The sequence below is a fragment of the Excalfactoria chinensis genome, chromosome 6 (assembly GCF_039878825.1).
Source record: "Excalfactoria chinensis isolate bCotChi1 chromosome 6, bCotChi1.hap2, whole genome shotgun sequence".
NCBI classification, from domain to species: Eukaryota; Metazoa; Chordata; class Aves; order Galliformes; family Phasianidae; genus Excalfactoria; species Excalfactoria chinensis.
Window position 1 is genome coordinate 13,911,356 of NC_092830.1, and position 20,036 is coordinate 13,931,391.

Consider the following 20,036-nt stretch of genomic DNA (forward strand, 5'->3'; position numbering starts at 1 on the left):
CAAGAAGAAAGTAGGCTGAGCCTGTGGATTCAAATACTTATTTACAGGTCGGGTTCATATAGCATTTCCCTTTTTAATTAGATTCATAAAATAGAAATAGACATAGCTAACAATACTAATCTCATTCTCAGTTATGTGATACCATGATACCAGGTAAAGCTGTTCTATCAAGAAACCTCTATAAATGAACATCCAGACAATTTTAAATAATTCAACAAGAATTCATACCATCCATCAGTGGATCATATTCATGCAGTCGTTTACAGGACTCAAACAGCCATTAGGAAGTTGAGCACAAGTATTTGAATGGAGAAACTCTCTAACAAACAAGTTATAATACAAAGATTTATGATTAATCTGAAAGATCACCACGTATTGCAAAACATCCTAAATACATGCTAGTATATAAAAATTACTAACAATGAAATAGCATCAATACAAATAAGCAAAAGGCTTTTTCAAAGCTGTGAACAAAATTTACAGTATAATTTTTTAATACAAACCGTTTCCAAGGAACATAAAAATAAAAGCTGGATAATGATCAAGATGCATCATAGATGGCAACATTCAACAAATTACTACAAACGTATCATCCTCAGAAGTTGTGTACTACCTTGCTCAACATACAGCCATCCAGCATCAGACATTAACGTAACTCAGAACACTAATGCCAGCAGCCCTGTTTTCCTCCTAAAGATTTTGGAAGCTTTCATTGGAAGAGCATGGAATAGATAGCTCTAGCAAAAGTGATACTAATGATATTGTGGCAAGTTTTAATGAGAAACTGTGAATTTATTTATTTATAATCCTTAACTGAAATTGATGTCAAGTGAAGTATCTAAAAGATTTCTCCGAGTTTCCCTGTTTCCCTCTCAATACTGGCAGCGGTAGCATTTTCCTCTTTGTCACATCACACACTCCTGAACTAGAAAATTTTGTCTATATGGACAAAGTTCATAACCTGCTCTGACAATTCTGTGTTAACATATTAGTAAATCCTTCCTTATGCCACCCAAAACTTTGGAACAGTATTTTGTTTTTCAATTGGGTAGGTATATCACCCTTCCCATCTTCTTAGTACTCTGTGAAAGGTCTGTTTAATGCTCACAAAGACTTTTCTTAGGGTAAATAGTGTTAGAACATTAAAGACTGCACAAGAAAAATGTGCTTGCCAATTTTTGGGGAAAGTGATAGATACTCAGCTTAGATAGGAGCAGAATCATACGGTCTTCTAAAATATGAAGGTACGTTTCCATTGCACTGGCACATGATACCCAAGTTTGCATTTCTGCGAATAGCAATTGAGGGAGGGAAAAAAAGAAAAAGAAAAAACAAAACAAAAAACAACAAACAAACAAACAAACCCAGAAGAGATTTTAGACATCAAGTTACATTTTTAACTTCAACCAGTTTTCAAACATTGATGAGCGACCCCAGTTTCCAAATATTTTAGTAATCAAATATTTTTATAAGTTAAATATCCATAAGTGTTGTGAAATGAATCTAATTGGCTCTCTGAAAAAATCCTATCTGTGACTCAGTATTTTACTGGTATCAGCTAACTATAACCCAAAATGGATGAAAAATGGTGACCTAATGGTGTGATTTTAGAGGTTATTGTCAATATACTATTGTGACTTTTCGGAAAACTGATGTCTTCTTTTTGTAATGCAGCACCCAGTGAAAAGTTTTGAACAGATCTTTAAATGTAGCTTGGCATAAAAATCCAGAACATCTCATATTTTTAGGAACAAAGCCTGAGTATCTGTTAATGAATACAGCAAAGGTCAGATCAAAGGTAACTCTAAGCCCGAGAAGCTGTCTTTAACAGTGACTAGAAGATAACGATCAAGTAAGAACTGAAGAATGCACACAGCATTATTTCCCCAGAAAGCCCCATTAGACATCAGCCATTTGTAGGGCAGGGACTTAAAAAGCCACAGATGGTGTTTTAACAGCTCTGTGAATTTCCTGAGAGCCCTTTGAAGTCATGTGAATTTTTAACATTCCTAAATCCTGCAAAGAGTAAATTCATTTTGACAAAAAAGTCACTTTTTCTTTGTTCTAGTACAAATGAGTGACAGTGTAATAGAAATATTTTTCACTTCCATATTTGACAAAGAAATAGGATTACGATGTAATTAGTAAAGACAGACCAATTACTTTCTTGTAGTTTGAATAACATCTATCAAGCCATCTAAAGCATAGATATTATCTGAAAAGCTACAGACTTAGTCGTCAGATTTCCCACTGGGAGCTACTTAAAGCCAATATTCAGCACACTAGAAAGCAGAATAATTTTTCATCTTTATCAAGTCCATCACAGGTTTGAACACAAACACACAAAAAACCCAACCATGTTTCTCACAAAGTATGGCAAAACATTCTTCAACACAGAATTAGATGCATGAATCTCCCATTCTTTGCAGGTTGGACTATGTGATCCAGATCTAAAGCAAATACTTATTAAATGCAAAAAAAAAATTCTAACTTATAAGTGAATTGATAATGCTTTTATATCATAGGGCCAAATTCTATCCTTCTGCTCTAATTATAGAACCTTGATTCATTTGAATTATAAAGTTTCTGAATAAATCAATTTGAACATCAGAGTTAATGATTAATGTTATTTTAATGAACACCTAAGGAATTAACAGTTTTGCCACTAGAACCTTGCTGAGAATTTTTATGCGGATCTGAAGTGCAGCATGTAAAACTGAAAACCCCATATGGCCTAGAGCTTGCAGCCTACTTTATCAACACTAATTTTGTATGCAAATAAATCATTCTTAAAATAGTCTCTTTAGATGGTTAACTAAAACAGCACCAGTTGTATAACAGGAAAGGAGTCTGCAAAATGTATTCATTATATGCAGTCCTGTTATATTAAAAATCTAATACAATTGTGAGAAAGAACACTTCAAAATGCCACCACTACAGATGTGACACATGTAATCATGGTAATTTACAAATCAGTATTAATGTTGCATTCATACAGAATTTGTCTGGATCAGCATCACAATTCTATTCATACCAAATGACCTAAGGAGACAAAAAGCTATTGTAATGAAAACTGAAAGCGTTGAAAGTTTGCCTATTTTCAAACAGTTTTTCCAGTTTCCTTAGAGTACCTTTCACTTTCTATTTCATAAGAAACAAACTTTTATGTAGAATATAGTTGAGCAATAGCTCTGTTTGCAAGCTAATTCCAAAGTGATTGCATCAATTAAATGTATTTCTAAGTTAAATAACTTGGACTTCATAAATACATGAACTGCTCTAAAAGTAACACTTCCTATTTTATTATGTTGGTCCACAGCATCAGAGGTGGATGTTGGTGGTATGGCAGTAGAGGTGGAACTTTCCTGACAGGATTACACTATATTTTGTTGCTGTATTACAGATAGCAGCAGAGGGACAGTCTGCCAAAACAGAAGTGAATATGAAGTAAAGATGTGGAACTGAATTCTCCCATGAAGAAAAGATTGTATCTATTCACATTCATTTATATTTGCTGAACCTTTATGGAGACATATGGAGATTGAACAGTGAAAGGGAGCACAGCGAGGTGGTGGGTGGTGCATTTCAGTAGCAGTGACAGTGAGTCATCACCTCTGCTGGTACAGGTGTGTTTGTTGGTTTTTTAAATGAGCGCAGTATGCAGGCTTCAGTGGGGAAAAAATAAAAAAGAGGCATTACTTCTGAGTTTTCAAAATGTCAAACTTTAAAAAATATAAATACAGTGTACTTGAAATGACTAATTTTTTTTAATAACAACTTTAAAATTATAAATAGGAACACAGTGATGCTGTCTGAAAATAAGCAGTACTGATTTAGTTCCTATTTCCATTATTTAAACATTAGAATTTGTAAGAATTAAGCAAGAGGATTGCCTACTCTGTGGCTTAAATATAGATTTCTATACATTTTCCCTGAATCTTTCATCCATTTCTTTGTTTCTGGGAAAAAAAAAAAAAAAAAGAAAAAGAAAAAAAGAAAAAAGAAAAAAAAAAGAAAAAAAAAAGAAAAAAAAAAAAAAAAGAAAAGAAAAAAAGGAATCTTGCTGATGACTGGCCAGTAAAACAGCATAAGATCCACCCCTGTTCAGCCAACCTGTTCAAGGTTATCTCATCACTTAAATTTAAGTGTCAACTGTAATACAAATTGCTGCTCAACTCCTTGGAACGTGTTCATTCTTTTATCCAATATTTGTGTACATTTTGCCATGGAATTCTTGGGCTTCCACATTTCTTTATCAGAAAAAAAAAAAAAAAGCTCCACCCACTAAGACTGAAAACATATTTCAGATTATTTCCACTAGATTACATTCTAAGATCCTCCTTACTTAATATGCAAAAAGTCTTATTAAAGTTATTTATACCATGTTTTTTTTTTTACTGCATTTCAATGTATTCTCACAGAAGGAACAAATTGTTTTCTGCTTTCAGAAATAAGTATTAGTGGCCTAATTTTGTGCCATATCTTATTTTAAAAAATTCTACAGGAAGAAGATACACAGAATTATCTTTAATCCTGCAAGAATACAATAGTTACTGGAATAAAGAAGCCATATTGCCAGCTAGGACTTGAAATAGCAATTTAAATGCAAGTATAATTGCACGTCACTTCTGAAGAGAGATACAAATAAAGTGTATAGAACGTATCTTGAATGCAAGTAATTTATGAAGCAGAAAAAAATATATAAGCTCTAAACAATTACATGGAAATAAAGTTGAAGATATTTTAGGTTGGGTTTTAAAAGGATGTACAGGCTGTTAAAGCATTAAGAGATGGGAAGGACTAAGTTTAATTCTGGACTGAACACATAGAAGCAATTATTCTGATCGTGAAAAAGACTTGCTTTCCTTGCTAATGAAAACCTTTTATTTCAATTGTTATTCTATTATTAAGTATTTTCTGTATATCTGAATAATCAATAGGACAGTGTCCAAATGTAAATCATTAAGAGTGATAAAGCCGGCCTTATATACATGAACCGGAAGCAGTAATGGATCACAGAGAAAAAGCAGACAGACCCTATATGCAAACATCTACATATCTGTTATCTAACTGATCTGAGAGGCAAATAAACATATCAGAGCTTCCTCATTAAAAATCAATTGTTAATGCTATTGACCTTGCTCACCTAAGAGTTTAGAAAAACGAAGAGAAATAGAAAAGTAAATCAAAGACAGAATTAGAAGGGGGAAAAACAGGTTTTCATGAGGTACAGACAAAATACTGCCCATATGAAAATCCAAGTATATGGAGTCACAACAATACATCATGCATGCTCACTGAAAGCAAAGGTCTGATATAACTTAATGGTGTATTTTCCCATTAAAATCACAATTTTCAAGACTAACTCATTATGGTAACCTTGGAAAATAATTTAAAAACTAAGCTAATGTTATAAACAACCAATGCTTAAATTATGTATTGCAGCATTTACTGGTAACTAAGCTGAAATCCTAAAGGTTGCTCCTTTTCTAAGTTTTCAGTTCTGTCTGCCAGACACTAAAAATAAATAAGCAAAGCAGCAATTTAGAATGAGAAAAGGGGCCAATAACAGCTCTTGAGATCCTTACAGCTACTACTTGGGCAGAAAGACAATATCTCCTTTAAAGTTGTCCAGAAATGGATCATTTCACTGGAAACCATCTTCTACTACACCACAAACTTTGCAAAATACATCCAACTAGAAAAAATAAAAAATAAAAATAAAAAAATTATCTATAGTAGGGAAAATCAATAGCCAAAAATGAGGAAAGATAGAAAAGGAAACAGTAAGAGAAGTAAATATAAAAGGAAGTTTCTCTGTAGAGGTGCTGCTTTGGCAGGGGTTGGACTAGAAGATCTCCAGAGTTCCCTTCCAACAGTTCTGAGATTCTGTGAAAAAGATCCAGCTGTGAATAACTCCAAAGAACCTGACAAAAGTATGACAATGGCCAGCATGGTAGAAGGTTAATAAAAGCAAGTAAACTGGAAGACATGAGAATAGGAAGGTACAGATTAAACTGATCATTTACATTAATCACATGCAATCCTGTGGGGGAAGAATAGTTAACACGATGGCATCTAGATTCAACACACTGTCTCCTTTCTCTGCCATGGCAGAAAAAAAAAATGGGTGAATAAGATGTTATGCTGCATCAGAAGGGTAGGATAGTAATACACACATATAAAGAAAAACAATGCCATATGAACTGGTGGCATGATGTCTTGAAAAAAAAGAAGTATTCTAGCTGAAAACAGGGTAGGTACATTAGTTTTTAATGTGATAAAATGGCTCTCACTCTGTGGCAATAAGTCTCAAAACAATAGTTTGGGGTCTTTTTTTTTCTAATGCATCTTTTACTGTTTGTAAAAGCACAGAGAGGGAAAAAAAAAAAATAAAAAAAAAAAAGTACTCTGCTCCCAGAATTCATATAATAGCTTTGCAGTCAGATATATGTGATTTAGGGATGATGAGGCAGACTTCATGGGTCGAAGAATCTTATGAATCTTTTCTAATTTCTTTTGGGGTAGAGTGGAAAGGGGAACTGTTGAAGGAAAAGATAGATTACATTTGCCTGTGGGTAATAAGGCTCCATAAAAGGAGAAGCAGCATAGACTGAATAGTTACACACAGTTTGAGGTGAAAAGAGCCATACAGAGTCTAGTCCTGACCAGAAAATTCACCTACAACAAAATACTGATAAATAACGAGTGAGGAAAACAGGATGAATCATAACAGTTTATATTTATGTTATGTACTCCTTCTTTTACTAGTTTACTGAGCTTAAACAGTAAGTCAAGCCTGAATTTCTTCTATAGAGTGCAGATGCAATGAAATACTTCCTGCCTTGCTGAAATTCTTCCATCTTGCATGAATGTCAGTAGAAAAAGAAAATAGCAGAACTGCATAGAGGAAAAGTGAAAACTTCAAAGAGGTCACAATTTCATATTACATATTAAAAAAATTGACAGCATTTTAAAAAAGTGTATTTTTTCTACGAAAAGTATAAGACATTGTATTGCATGTGGGTGTCTGTCAATATAGGCAACAATGAAAAGCACAGCATAAAGTATTCAGCAAAAAAGCCATTCTCTTTAAAAAGTTTAAAAGACCCCTTTAAAAAGATATATGTACCAGATGCTATACAGCTCTCCTTTTTATATCCGCAGAAATAAGTTTCACTCCAAAAAACAAAGAGACTTTTTAGCTGCACTAATGTCAGTTCAAGTTCCACCACTGGCCTCAGCAGATTTGACATTTAAAACTAATTGGGATTTTGGCCCTTCTATAGTTGAGAGAATTAGCAGCAGAGCAAAGAATTAGTGTTTTACTTAGCACAGTTTGAGAAAAGCAATAGCCACAACACACTGCTGAGCACACAGTGAGATACTTGCCTGCAACATTCTGAAATTTCTCCTATACTTAAAAACATATTTATTGAGAAGAACATCTCCTTCTGTCTCATACTGAAAGGAGTCAATCCATCCAAACAGAGAATTAAAATCTGAAATTAGAAGCTTACAGAGATTGGTCCCTCTCAGTCAGAACTGAAATGGTGTCCCCCCCTACCTTCTCCTAATGAGAAGTAAAAAGATTTTCAGCCACTGAAGGTACGTTGTATCACAGCACAATTGTGAAAGACGAAAAATTCTACCCTGCTAGATAAAAGAAACTAAAACTCAGGTGTTGGTCATACAGTGCCTCCTCTGCTCACAACATATCCTTTCTCCAAACTTGTACTCAGGCTAAGTATTCTCAGTGATTTTAAGATGCAACAAATAGAACATAAATCCCGTAAGATTAAAAAAAAAAAAAAAAAAAAAAAAAAAAGTATTTAATCTCTCTGATCTCTCTGAAGAATCCTCCAAGAGATACACAATCCCAAGCTTGGGAAACTCCAGGCATGGATCTCAGCTGAGTAGGCTCAGCTGTGCTCAAAGAAAGGCAATACTCCCTTCCTCCAGTAAGGCTCCATCTGAACAAGAGCTAACAGAGACCAATAATAAAAGTTAGCAACCCTTCTCCCTGCCTCATAGCCAAAATACAACACTCAGTAATATTCAGTAAATAGTAAACAATCAAACAGCAAAAATGATACCATCAATCACATAATCCCAGAACAGAAGTCAGAGCTTATATAACAGTCCATAGATCAAAAGTGTCAGAATAAGTTAATTTTCTTTTTTTTTTGTACTTTTAGGAACTTGAGGCTATTTTCAAGGTTGCTTTATGTACTACTTCAGCACAAGCCAACAAGATATTGAATGAGAATTCATTAGTAGCTGGTCAAGTGTAAATAGTACATCAATCATGTTATTTCCTTACTGACGGCAAATTTAATTTCAACTCAGGAAAAAGCCTGTGTTTTAAGCAGTGAAATATATCACATAAAATAGTGACATTAGATATTATGTTTTTAGATTCTCAAGCCTTTTTTCCTCAAGAAAAAAGAAAAAAAAAGAGCTTGATACATAATGAAGCCCTTCTTCCTTCATATCTACCAAAAACAATTTGGAATGAGAAAGAAAAAGGAGCTCCAAGTAGAGCAGATGAATGAACTACAATTTATTCTAGAATAAATTCGTTAGTTTGTGTCTAACACTCCAGTAGAACTTCTGGAAGAACTGCTCTCTTACGTCTTATATTTACAAGATTTCCCCTCAATAAAAATACACATTCTGTGTTCTCTATTAAATATCAGCCATTGGCTATACGGCGATCTTTCATGTGAAAAGATGAACAGGTAGGTCAATAAAAAAGTGAAAAAGTGGCACCTACTGACATTCACTGATGCTTGCTGAATGCTTTCAGACCAACCAGTGAATGTGAACACAGTGAGGCAGTGGACTGTGTGCCTTAGCAGTAGAAAAAGAGACATGAAAGACAAGCCACATTCAGCATAGCCATGCACAGCTGTCACAATACAAAATGATGACTGTCTCGATTAACGCATTCATGCAAATCAGTTAATGGTGATGACTATCTATAAAATAGTATTATGTAGCTGAGGATTTGTTCTATCAAATAGCATTCTTGTGCTCTTTCTTTCTTTTGCTTTCCATGGAAGAAAATGAGAGGCATTACTTTCAGAATGAGCTACATATTAAGTGCATACAGAACACAGTGAGAGCATAAATGTTTCATAACACGTGGTTTGTCAAGCTGGCTGTTTCTCTGCCTGTTAGCAGATTTTCATTTGGCTGACTAACTGTCAGTTATAACAGTCTTCTTTGGAGTCAAAAGAAAGCAAATTAGTATTATTACCTTTTCAATAAAGACACTAGGAAAAGTAACACTGACACTTCTATAATTGATTATTATTAAAACAACGCATATCAAACATTGAGTATAATGGTGACATTTAACATTAAATATCATTTGTTGCATTTGATACTAATATTGTTAAGTTGTTGCAAATTTCTGTCATAGAGGAAATACTAGAAGGTATTTCTAGTAAGGTACTCCTAGCAAGGTACTGCTGTTTGGTTTTTTGTTGTTCTTGTTTTACAGTGTATAATAGCTTTCTTCAGAGGAAAAAGTTAATACGAGAAAACCTACGGAAATGTAATATTTTGGTTTAATCTTGTACAGAAGAATTTCAATCAGTTTTTTCTTGTATTTAAGTTCAAGTTCATAAACGGATTATGGGATATAAAATTGTTAAGTGGATTCTGAAATACTAAATTTAGATAAATCTTTATAACATAGTTATAAATTTGGTAGGGTAAAAAAGATTCCCACTAACATGATCAGATGAATCACTGTCAGCCATACTATTTTCATGCCAACACCTTATGAGGAAACTCTTACCATGTATACAAATACTATCAATAGCCTTCTTTTGTATATCCATCCTACCTCAGCTACTGAGTGAAACAGAACTGGCAGAATCACAGAAGGAACAGTCTAGTCTGCAGGTAACCTGAATACCATCTGAAAGCCCCAAATTTCTGCCTTCTAATTTCAGTCCAGATTTGACCACTGCATATGAAAAACAACCACCATTGCAACTGCACATTAATCTAAGAAAAATCAATTTATGGTGAGAAAATGCACAATGAAGACTGGGAAAAATAGAGGAGAAGACACAACTTTCACAAACAGGAGATGACAATGGTCTAAAACTCCCACAGGCCCACTGCGGTATAAGGTTGTCCTGAGTACAGAGCTACCTCTCAGCAATCCCATTATACTGCTTTCAGACTCTCATTTGTTTCCTCTATAGTCACTGAAGATGCAACTTCACCACCCGTCTCAGAAAATTCAAAGGACAGGATCACAGTCCAGTTGTTTGCAAGCAACACATGGCCCCAGATTTATGGACTGGCATATAGCTGTGTCATAGATATAAACAAACAACACTAAAATAATAAATGAGAATTAAAGTTTCTACCCTGAATTAGCAAGTCAAAACAAAAATTTGTAATATCAGCCCTCCTTCTGGTTACTTCTTCAGCCACTCCATTTTGATTAAACTGTGGTAGCTATTTGGAGACTCAAAATAAATGTTACAAAAGTAACTTGAATATCAGATTTTTGCCAATTTTTTTTCTCCAGAAAAGGTAAAATCAAACTTTTTTGTCAGTGTTTACAGATACACAGAAGCATGAACTGCATCAACCATTTCAGCCCTGACTTCATCAGGGTTAAGAACAGAACATCCTCCCCACCAAGACACAGATGATGCGCTTACAACACAATTAACCTTTCTCTTTCTTTTACTAGGTACCTTGAAGGGAATCTTATCCCCCCACTGTTCTTAACCTCATTCTTTACTTCATCATTTGGCCAAGGGTGTCACACCCAGCCCCAACAGGACCACAGTGATGCCTTACACAAGCAAAATGTATCAGATTTCTTCAAACACTTCTGTAAGGGCCCGACAGCCCCCTCAAACAGAAAATTACACTAAACACTAATGTCAGAAGGAGGTAATTGTAGGCCCACTGTGGAGGAGAAGAGCTATACAAGCAATGTGTCAAGTTAAATCTGTGAAAACACTTCCCACAGTTCTTTCATATACCCTTAAAATTCTGCACCAGGTGCAACTTGCAGACTCACACAGAGTTGCCCTCCATCCTGAAAAGGAACAGTTTGAGGTTCTGAGGGTTAACAGAGATGGGATTTCTCTGGCAAGATAAACTTTTTGCTGTTCTATGCCAATGTACCGCTCAGCAAAGCATTAAGTTGTTGCTTGAAGTTCTTATTTTTTCCTGTTCATGTGGCATTCAAAATGACTGTTAATCTTCAATTCTCCACAAAAGAACTGAATATATTCTGAAAGAAGGGAACGGGGGATTCCTTCAATGTTTTTTTCCTTTCACAGACTGATAACTCTTCATATTGAATGTTAAGGTTTAGAAAAAATTAGAAACATTGAATAGAAAAGATAATCCTAGATTACTGCTGAATACAGCCTCTAGTTAGCTGGCTTATCCTTTTGTTCCATCTTTGTATAAATTTTCTTTAATTCTTGCTACTGGTAATGAAACAATATTAAAAAAAAATAATAAAAAAATCAGGGTAGCCTAAGATCGCAAGGATTTTCCAGTAAGAAAAGTAATTAGAATTAACTTTACTTAATGTATGTTACTAATCTTTGCAGCTGTATGATTTGAGACGTGCATTTTCTCCACACACTCTACAACAAAAACAAACCGTGCCAGTTAGCACCACAAGCTTACAAATAACCACAAGAGGCAGCTCTTCTGTTCAGCTGATCTTGAAAGGGCTTTTTTTTTTTTTTCCTGTTGCTGCTTTTTAAATTAATATGGTAAGAATCTGCCCTTCAACTTACTTCGTCAGCCTTCTGATAATATACTGGTCACAATTACAATGACACGAGAATGCATACTTCCTTTTAATTTTTAGTTAATTAGTGAAGAGTAGCACATCAGATAAGGAACTACAGAAAAATAATACACTGAAATGAAAGGTAAAACAAAAGGGAAGTGCCAATAAATGTTGTTAATGATCATGGAGAGAGACTTTAAAAGCCACACCTTAATTGTCTTTTCAGAAAAACAAAAAACCAAACAAACAACAACAACAAAACAAACAAACAAAACCACCAGAATTGTGAAATTTTAATTTACATTCTCTGGTGTCCAGTCCCTAACAGGCTGAAGTTTTCAAATTGCTGTTTTAAGTTCCAGCTGAACAGTAAAGAATCAGATTCTTCTGCAACGTTTTACAGTACTGTGCTAATTTCATCAAAAGTCATTATAACTTACTTCATATGAAATTCCATTTTTATTTCCTCATGAAAAAGATAGAAGTTAGGCAATAAATTACTTGACAAGTCAGATATAAATTATGCAGATAGTTCCACTTCAATCAGAGAGAAGTTATGTTTGTTGGTATAAGTGAAGAATTACAACACATCTTGTAGCTAGTATGTAAACATCTTATATCTGAAAAAAGTACCAAAGAAGTATTTGCTTTTAGCAACAGAGTAATTTTAGACACATTTGAAACTTTAAAAGAAGTTAAGGTTTGCTTAGGAAAAAGATCCTGTCTGATACAAATTTGGATTTGTTATTAATTTATGATATCAGAAACTCGTAACCTCCTGTAATGGATTGGTAAATTTTTTTTAATATGATTTTTTATATAAAGTAGTAATTATCTTCAAATCTGAAAGCAAACACAATTTAGAAATATATTTGAAGAAAAATCAGCTACTCCATATAAAGGCTATAGAAATGCATTCTGAAATACCAGACTTCAGCAGCATCCTTAGAAATTGCATACTAACAGTTCAAAATGTTCAGTTCAAGATTTTCAAGAAAACAGAAAAGTGGTTAAGAAAAACTTCACATAATGACAGTATTTTGCACAAACTGCAAGATATATACATAGATATACATATATATCTTCCAATGCTTATTTATTACCACACTCAAGGATTTATTTCATCTTGGGAAGAGAAAATTGTACTTCACTGGAAAGTTTCTTAAAATTACAAAACAGTTTTCAATCTGATATATTTCCTCTGCTGTTAGGTATTCCAAATTGAAATTACAGACTATTGTACAGAATCATCCTCTGCAGGATGAGTTGCTCATCACCCTACATTACTTAGGTGCAAGCCATTAAATTAAGATCAGATCAGTCCTAGAAATAGCTTGGTTCAGAATCATTAAATGAAAAACAAAACTTAAAAATGGAAAACCTTTAATTGTATATCTCCAGTTCATGTGTGATCTGAGTTTACCAGAAATTCTACAAGATCACATACAGTCAGGTATATTTAACTGCACCTCATTTTTGAACTGTAAATTTATCCAGGGAATTTGTTAGATTACTTTTCTCTTGCAAACATACTAAAACCTTTTTCCTGAAAATTTAATATCCATTTTCCCTTTGACAAAACAACAGTAGAATAATAATTTTAAATTATACATATAATGTATAAAAACCTGACTATAGAAGTATTTAAGGTCAAATTAATTAAGTACCTAGCCAATATCAGCAAGAGAATTATGAGAATTACATGTTTTCCTCTGTAAATACCAGCATAACATGCCATATGGATATACTAATTTTACTGGAATTATTATTTTTTTCCTGAAGACATCATATTTGAAAAAGTCATTAAAAACCGTCTGAGCGACACTTTCCACCCACACATCATACACTGATATTTTTATGGTTTATATTTTGTTACACCTGACTTCCAATCTTTTCTATAAGAACAGTTTCAGAAAAGAACACAAAGAGGATTAAAAAAAAAAAAAAAAAAAAAAAAAAAAAGTTTGAATCCATTATTTCTACAGGAAAATATCTGAACAAAAGCACTGTTTGGACACGCTGTTTATAAATTCAGGAGAAGTAAAAGAAAAATCCTTAACCTGCCAGTAAAGACCACTCAATACATGAATAAAGCAAGGCACTGAAACTCCATAGCACTCAAATTCATGACCAAAGACCAGGATTACGGCACAGAACTATGAGTTTCCCACCCCTTTTCTGTTTTTATGTTTCCAGTGTTCAGGTTTCTGAAAGTGAACAGCAGTTGCAGTTTGAAATCTATACAGACACAATTGCACAAGTTAAAACTACCCAGAATTTCTTTCTTTCAGCCAGTCCTTCCTCATCCATGTCAAGCCATGACCCTGTCCAACACACTCTTTTGTTGATTGTTGGTTTTCTTTAAGCAAGAGAGAGAGCATGAAGCTCAGCAGATTATAATTCATTCCCTGTCTTAGGTAACACCTGTAATCAAACATTCTTCCTTGCCTGGTGCCATTCTTGCATACAATCCACATGCTTAGATCCAAGCATGCCTCAAATCCAAACACGTCTTGTAATGAGAAATTGTGGACACAAACCTGTGGTGAAGCAGAAAGTTTCAGACAACTTTCAGGGAACCCACAGAAATGAAGTTTCACAGCTGTATTAGGAAGGTAAAATTGATTATTGGACTTCCCCCATTTTCTCCACTGTCTCAGTAAGAGACTGAAACCACCCATGGTGGGAGTAGGGATGGTTTGACTACGGTCCTTGCCAAACTCAGTACATACAATACAGCAGCAGTACAGTAAGTAGCAGCAAGCACAACCACCCATGGCACAAGAAGCACGGGAACCTCCAAAACTGCCAACAAATTTACAGAGCTGTGATGGTTTGCACACTATGTGTCTGTTACTTGTGAGTGAGACTCTTCTGTGAAATATTTTTTTAACAGAAGAAATGATTCTGTGGTACTGATGTATTTTTCAACCTGTATCAAGTTGGCTAGTTTCTTTAAAAAGAACAAAATTTTGTTTTCAGAAACATTTTCTGATGTAAATACTTCAGTTTGATACATTTTTCAGGATTACAAACTTTTTAAAATGGCAACAAAATTGCAAGTAATTTTGCTGACCTTATTTGCCCCAATCTCAGGTAATTTTAAAATAAAAACCTAGTTAAGAAACAAGTGACTTTGAAATACACAACAAATAAGAAATTGCAATATCTGAGGAAAGTTATAAAGTATACTAGCTAAGAGTGAATAACAAAATACAGCTATACATTCAACCAACACCCTGAAAAATCCAGAGAAACTAATAAAACTAATATCAGGAAACAACATTCCAAAAAATGTTAACCGAGGAAGTCAGCTATCATAGTATATCCAACCTTCCTTCAACCTTTTCTCTGCCTTGCCTGAATAATCTAGCTAGTGATCTTTATTCAGATCCACAGGCGGTGCAGAATAATTACTCAGACATACCATGCCTACTAATGAAAGCAGAGAAAGAAGTGCCTGTCATCCCAATTGATGCTCACTACAGCCCACTTTAACCCACATGCACACCTTGCAACCCTATTATTCTTTTTCATCACCCAGGTGAGTGCATATCCCTATTGTGACTGGGAATAAAAGCAAACGGAAAATTCAAGAAACATGGTGTGAAAATTGCTGAACTCCAATACATTCCATAATTTTCAGTTCTGAAGGATGAACAGAGACATGACAATAGCTTGTCCATAGGAGAATACAAATGCTTATTACTAGAACAAAATGATTGTTCCTATAAATACATTATTATCTACTCACCATAGTATCATTCTACCACAGATAAGCTATCCAAATTCACATTAGTAATTTCTGCTATTTGATGTCCTGAAGTGCAAATGTATACTTCACTGATATAGATCTCTAAGCAAAATTCAGAGATGATAGCAACAACACACAAATAATCCAGAAACACCCCCCAAAATATTGTCTTTTAAAATAGAATCAACACTACTGAATCATTTTGTGGGTAGAAAAACCTTAAGCTCCTTGGAGACCAAGAAAGCCTCTACTATTTTCCTTATATATATCCATCACATCACCTCACTGTGATACAGCCCCTGTGATAAGCAGCCACTTTCATAAAAGGCAGTGTCTGTTTAAAAGATGTTTCTTCCAGCCTGCAGTAAAAGCCCTAAATTCTAATCACTGACCCCAAGAGGCTCTTGATTTTATGTTCTTCTGCCTTATTAGAGACTTCGAATACTGATAAGTAAAGAATTTAGGCACAAAGGCTACATTCCTTATAGTATTTCAAATAGAATCAAATCATAAGTTCCTGTACATATGTTTAGTATAGTCAGACCTACAGAGAAAAAAGCTTTGCTAAATTCTAGGTAGATTACACCCACAGCCTTTCTCTCAACCAGTGGGTTGATCACCTGGTCATAGAAGGAGATGAGGTTGGTTGGCAGGAGCTGCCTTTCATGAACCCATTCTGGCTGAGTCTGATCCCCTGGTTGTCCCTCATATACTGCATGATCCCAATCAAGACAATCTGCTCCATAACCTTCCCCAATACTGAGATCAGGGTGAAAGGCCTGTAGCTCCCAAGATCCACCTAATCTTCACTGTAGACAGGCATCACATTAGCAAGTCTCCAGTCATCTGGGACCTCTCCAGTTGACTAGGACTGCTGATAAATGATGGAAAGCAGATTAGCCACCACCTTCAGTACCTTTGGGAAGATACCACCCAGACCCTGTGACTATTCAGGTAGAGTAGCAGGTCTCTAACTGCTCCTCCTGAATTGTGGGGAATTTATTCTCTCCTCTTATCTCTGTATTCCTGCTCAGGGGGGCTAGGTAGCCTTGCGATAACAGGCCTATTAAACAAAGCATACCCTTGGTTACATGGCAAGGAAAAGAATGACTCATGTTCAAGCTGTGGTGAAGAGCCTCTGTACCTCAGGACACAAATACACCATGATTACCATACACTTGGACTCACACAAAAATGTATTATGTAGACACTGGGACTTACAGAGTATGGCAGTACTTCCAAGGACAGGGAAAGGGTTAACCACCTATTCCTTAACTTGTACTGTGTTAAGGAATGATGTATAACACATCTACAGTTCATTCAATTCACATTTCTAACATATTGAAATTATTATACAAAATTATATAGAAAGTGGTAATAAACTAGCATACTCCACTGAATATACTATCATTTCTTCTGAGTTAGAAAATCTCCTCACTGAAAAATTTCTTTAATCCTGTCTCAGTAATAGCCATAAAAAAACATTAGTGATAGTAGATCCACTGAGTTCAGCATTAATTGCATAAGCCGAACAAAAATGCTGAAACTAAAAATATTTTAACTCATTCCTGCCATTTAATCAGTGTAACAACACATTCCTTAAATTTTTCTGTATTTCTTCTTTTCTACTTTCCTCCTTACACTTTCAACCTTATTCAGACAGCATATTCTTCAGCGAATTATGATACTTTCCCTTTTTGCCATATTTAAACAGCTGCTACCTGACTTTAAGTTTGCTTTTTGAATTAAACAGTATATTCTTCATTTACCTTAGCCTGTATTGTGTAACTCTAGAAATATGATTATTTCTAAGATTAAAAAAAAGATAATCACAGTTTGGTTCTAAGAGTAAAAATTTCAGACCGTGTGACTTACAACCATGTATTTTGACTTCTTCCAAATATAATTCTACCAAAGAGTTCATGCAACAAACCCTCAGTGATCTTTTTTGGACTGACATGGATTGTTATACATTATATTAGTATTCTTCCACACTTCCTATCTACTTTGGGTTGTTGCTTTTCCTTACTGAACTTTCTGCCATTTATCAGCAAATGTATCTATCCTAGAACAGATGCTGCAACAGACATCAGCTACAAGAAGGTATCAGATACCAATAAACTGAGATAACCAGAGCAAAAGAAATCTCACATGACTAACCCAAATCTATAGGACCACCAAAGATACAAGAAATATGTTGTAATCAATTGAAACTGCAGTTAGATCCTGTGTAAAAATTAATAAATACATCTTTATATCATGTAAGGAATTAAAGAGGAACCTGAATTCACAGGTAATTAAAGAAATGTAATTCTTCATCTCACTTCTGTATTTTAATTTCAGGGAAAAAAAGATTAACAAGGACAATACCTGCAAAATGAAAATACATCCAATATGCATAAATCATTTTAGTCCCTATGTTTTGTTATCATAATCACAATAGGATATGACAAAGAAAATAATAGAACTGTTATGGTCTGGTTTAACTAGTATGACTTACAGAAGAGAAAGGAAATTTGGCATCCAGAAAAACAAACAAACATCTGTATCATAAAATTATCTTCCCAGTGTGGTGGATGCATCTTCAAGTACTCTTTTGATAAGAACTGTATACCAACAAAAAACATTTCCAGCAGAAGGGCATAATATTAACAATGTGTACCCTTCATAATATTTGAGCCTCCACTGTTTCATCATGTAACAAGTGCTATGTTCATTTTTAAAATCAAATAGTTACTTTAAAAAACTATATTAATTTTCTAAAACTCACAGATGAACCGGCCTATGAGAATTCCAGACTACCAGATTTCTGGATTCACTGAAAATCCTAGCTTTCTAATTTAGCAATTAAGTCATTTCTGCCCTTGTAATTCAGTGCCTTTGAACAAATCAATTTTTACTCATTCTGAAGGTCTGTACTCACCTTTGGGTTAAATTTCTATAGACAAGTTTTCCTTTTAGCCTTGTGAAGATCATGATGTGAAATGCAGGTTAAACTATGAGCAATTACAAGATAATCATACCAAAATACTTCTACTTAATATATATTCACTAGAAACATTTTTTAAAAAGGAGAAAAATTTGGTTACCTACATTGTTTATGTATTCAGAAAGCAGGTCTTGGAGAGCTTGACGGATCGCATTACACTCAGCAATGATGCGTTCTCGATGGAAATCACGTGTGCAGGAAGAATCAGCTAGCAAAGCTGCCCCACTGATAATAGCTTCCAAACGTTTCTCTAGTGATGGCCTTATTTTCTCTTCACTCACTACATGAGGATCCTGGATAATCAAATGCTGGAAAATATTTTTAAAAAAGTAAAGGTAAGAATAGCCATACTAATGAAGTTGCTGCTTTGTTTTCCATCTGCATGAACTACAGCGACATTAGATTTCCTCCACTTCCAACTAGCTCTGTCATCTTGATATATCAAAAATACTTATGACTATGACAGATCCCAGTATCCTTGCGCTACAGGCACGGATCATTTGTAGACAAAGCCAAAGATCTGTCAACCAAATCTCACTAGTTCTAGTCCAAGTTATCCATGTTATCAAACTCTGCTTGCCTGGATTTGGTGCTAAACTGGCACCTGAGCTTCCAGCTAGAGCTGTTTCACACCAAAGTGCCTCACAGAATAAGATCACACCTACCTGCTTGCCATGTTGACATCTTCTGACCACAACTACCTTGTTGCCAAGTTGTCTCTATTTTCTACTTTAACTTGGCATGAGGCTGAGTACTTTTCATCCTTTGCCTCAGTCTCTTCTACATTTGCACTTGTCATTTCTTCTACAAGGCATTTCACCAGAATCAGAAACACTATTTGTTTTCTTTATAAATATAGATGTGCTTTTATCTCTGAAGTATCTTAGCACTTGGTCAATCATTCTTTTCAATATTCCACTCCAAGAATAAAAGCTATAAACCTCATTTTACAGGCAAGAAACAGGCCCCACCAACCAGCCTCAGAGCCATGCATAGGATATGTCTTAAAGGCAGCTGTATGCCATCTTTACAAGTTCTCAGACAACACCGTTTCTCCACTGTAAGTTTTATCAATATTATTGTCAAAAAGTATTTGTTGAAACTGTTTCCTGTGTCTGTCTGCATTTCTTAACTTCCTTATTCCCCCATATAGTGGTTCTGCTGTGCACTTGCCTTGTAAACTTTTAAAAGAAATGAATTTTATACTAAGCTTTTATCTATATGTACAACTATAACACTGGGTATGAGATGTTTACAACTCAGTAATATTCCATGTTTTAAGTATCTCAGAATGGAAGCTCAGCTTTGTTTGTATGCCTGTAGGGGGGGTCCAGCATCTCCCATATTTAGACTTCTAGAGATCAGAATGTCATCCATATATCGAACAAAAATAGAAGTACCATCTCATCACTGAGATGTTACAAAAGCAGTCTGATTCTGATGATTTTTAGTCTAATACAGACACATATCAGGGCAGAAATTTGCTGCTGCTACATTTAACA

The 20,036-nt window shown here is 34.7% G+C and overlaps 1 protein-coding gene across 2 annotated transcripts in view; it reads right to left on the reverse strand.

Annotated features, from left to right (window-relative positions):
* CTNNA3 (catenin alpha 3) overlaps positions 1-20,036 on the reverse strand; it is a 384,435-nt gene that overhangs the window by 285,529 nt on the left and 78,870 nt on the right. For both annotated transcript variants that reach the window (XM_072339610.1, XM_072339609.1), the window contains exon 7: positions 18,639-18,842. In XM_072339610.1, coding sequence (XP_072195711.1) covers positions 18,639-18,842 — 204 coding nt within the window. The remainder of the gene's footprint in view (positions 1-18,638; positions 18,843-20,036) is intronic.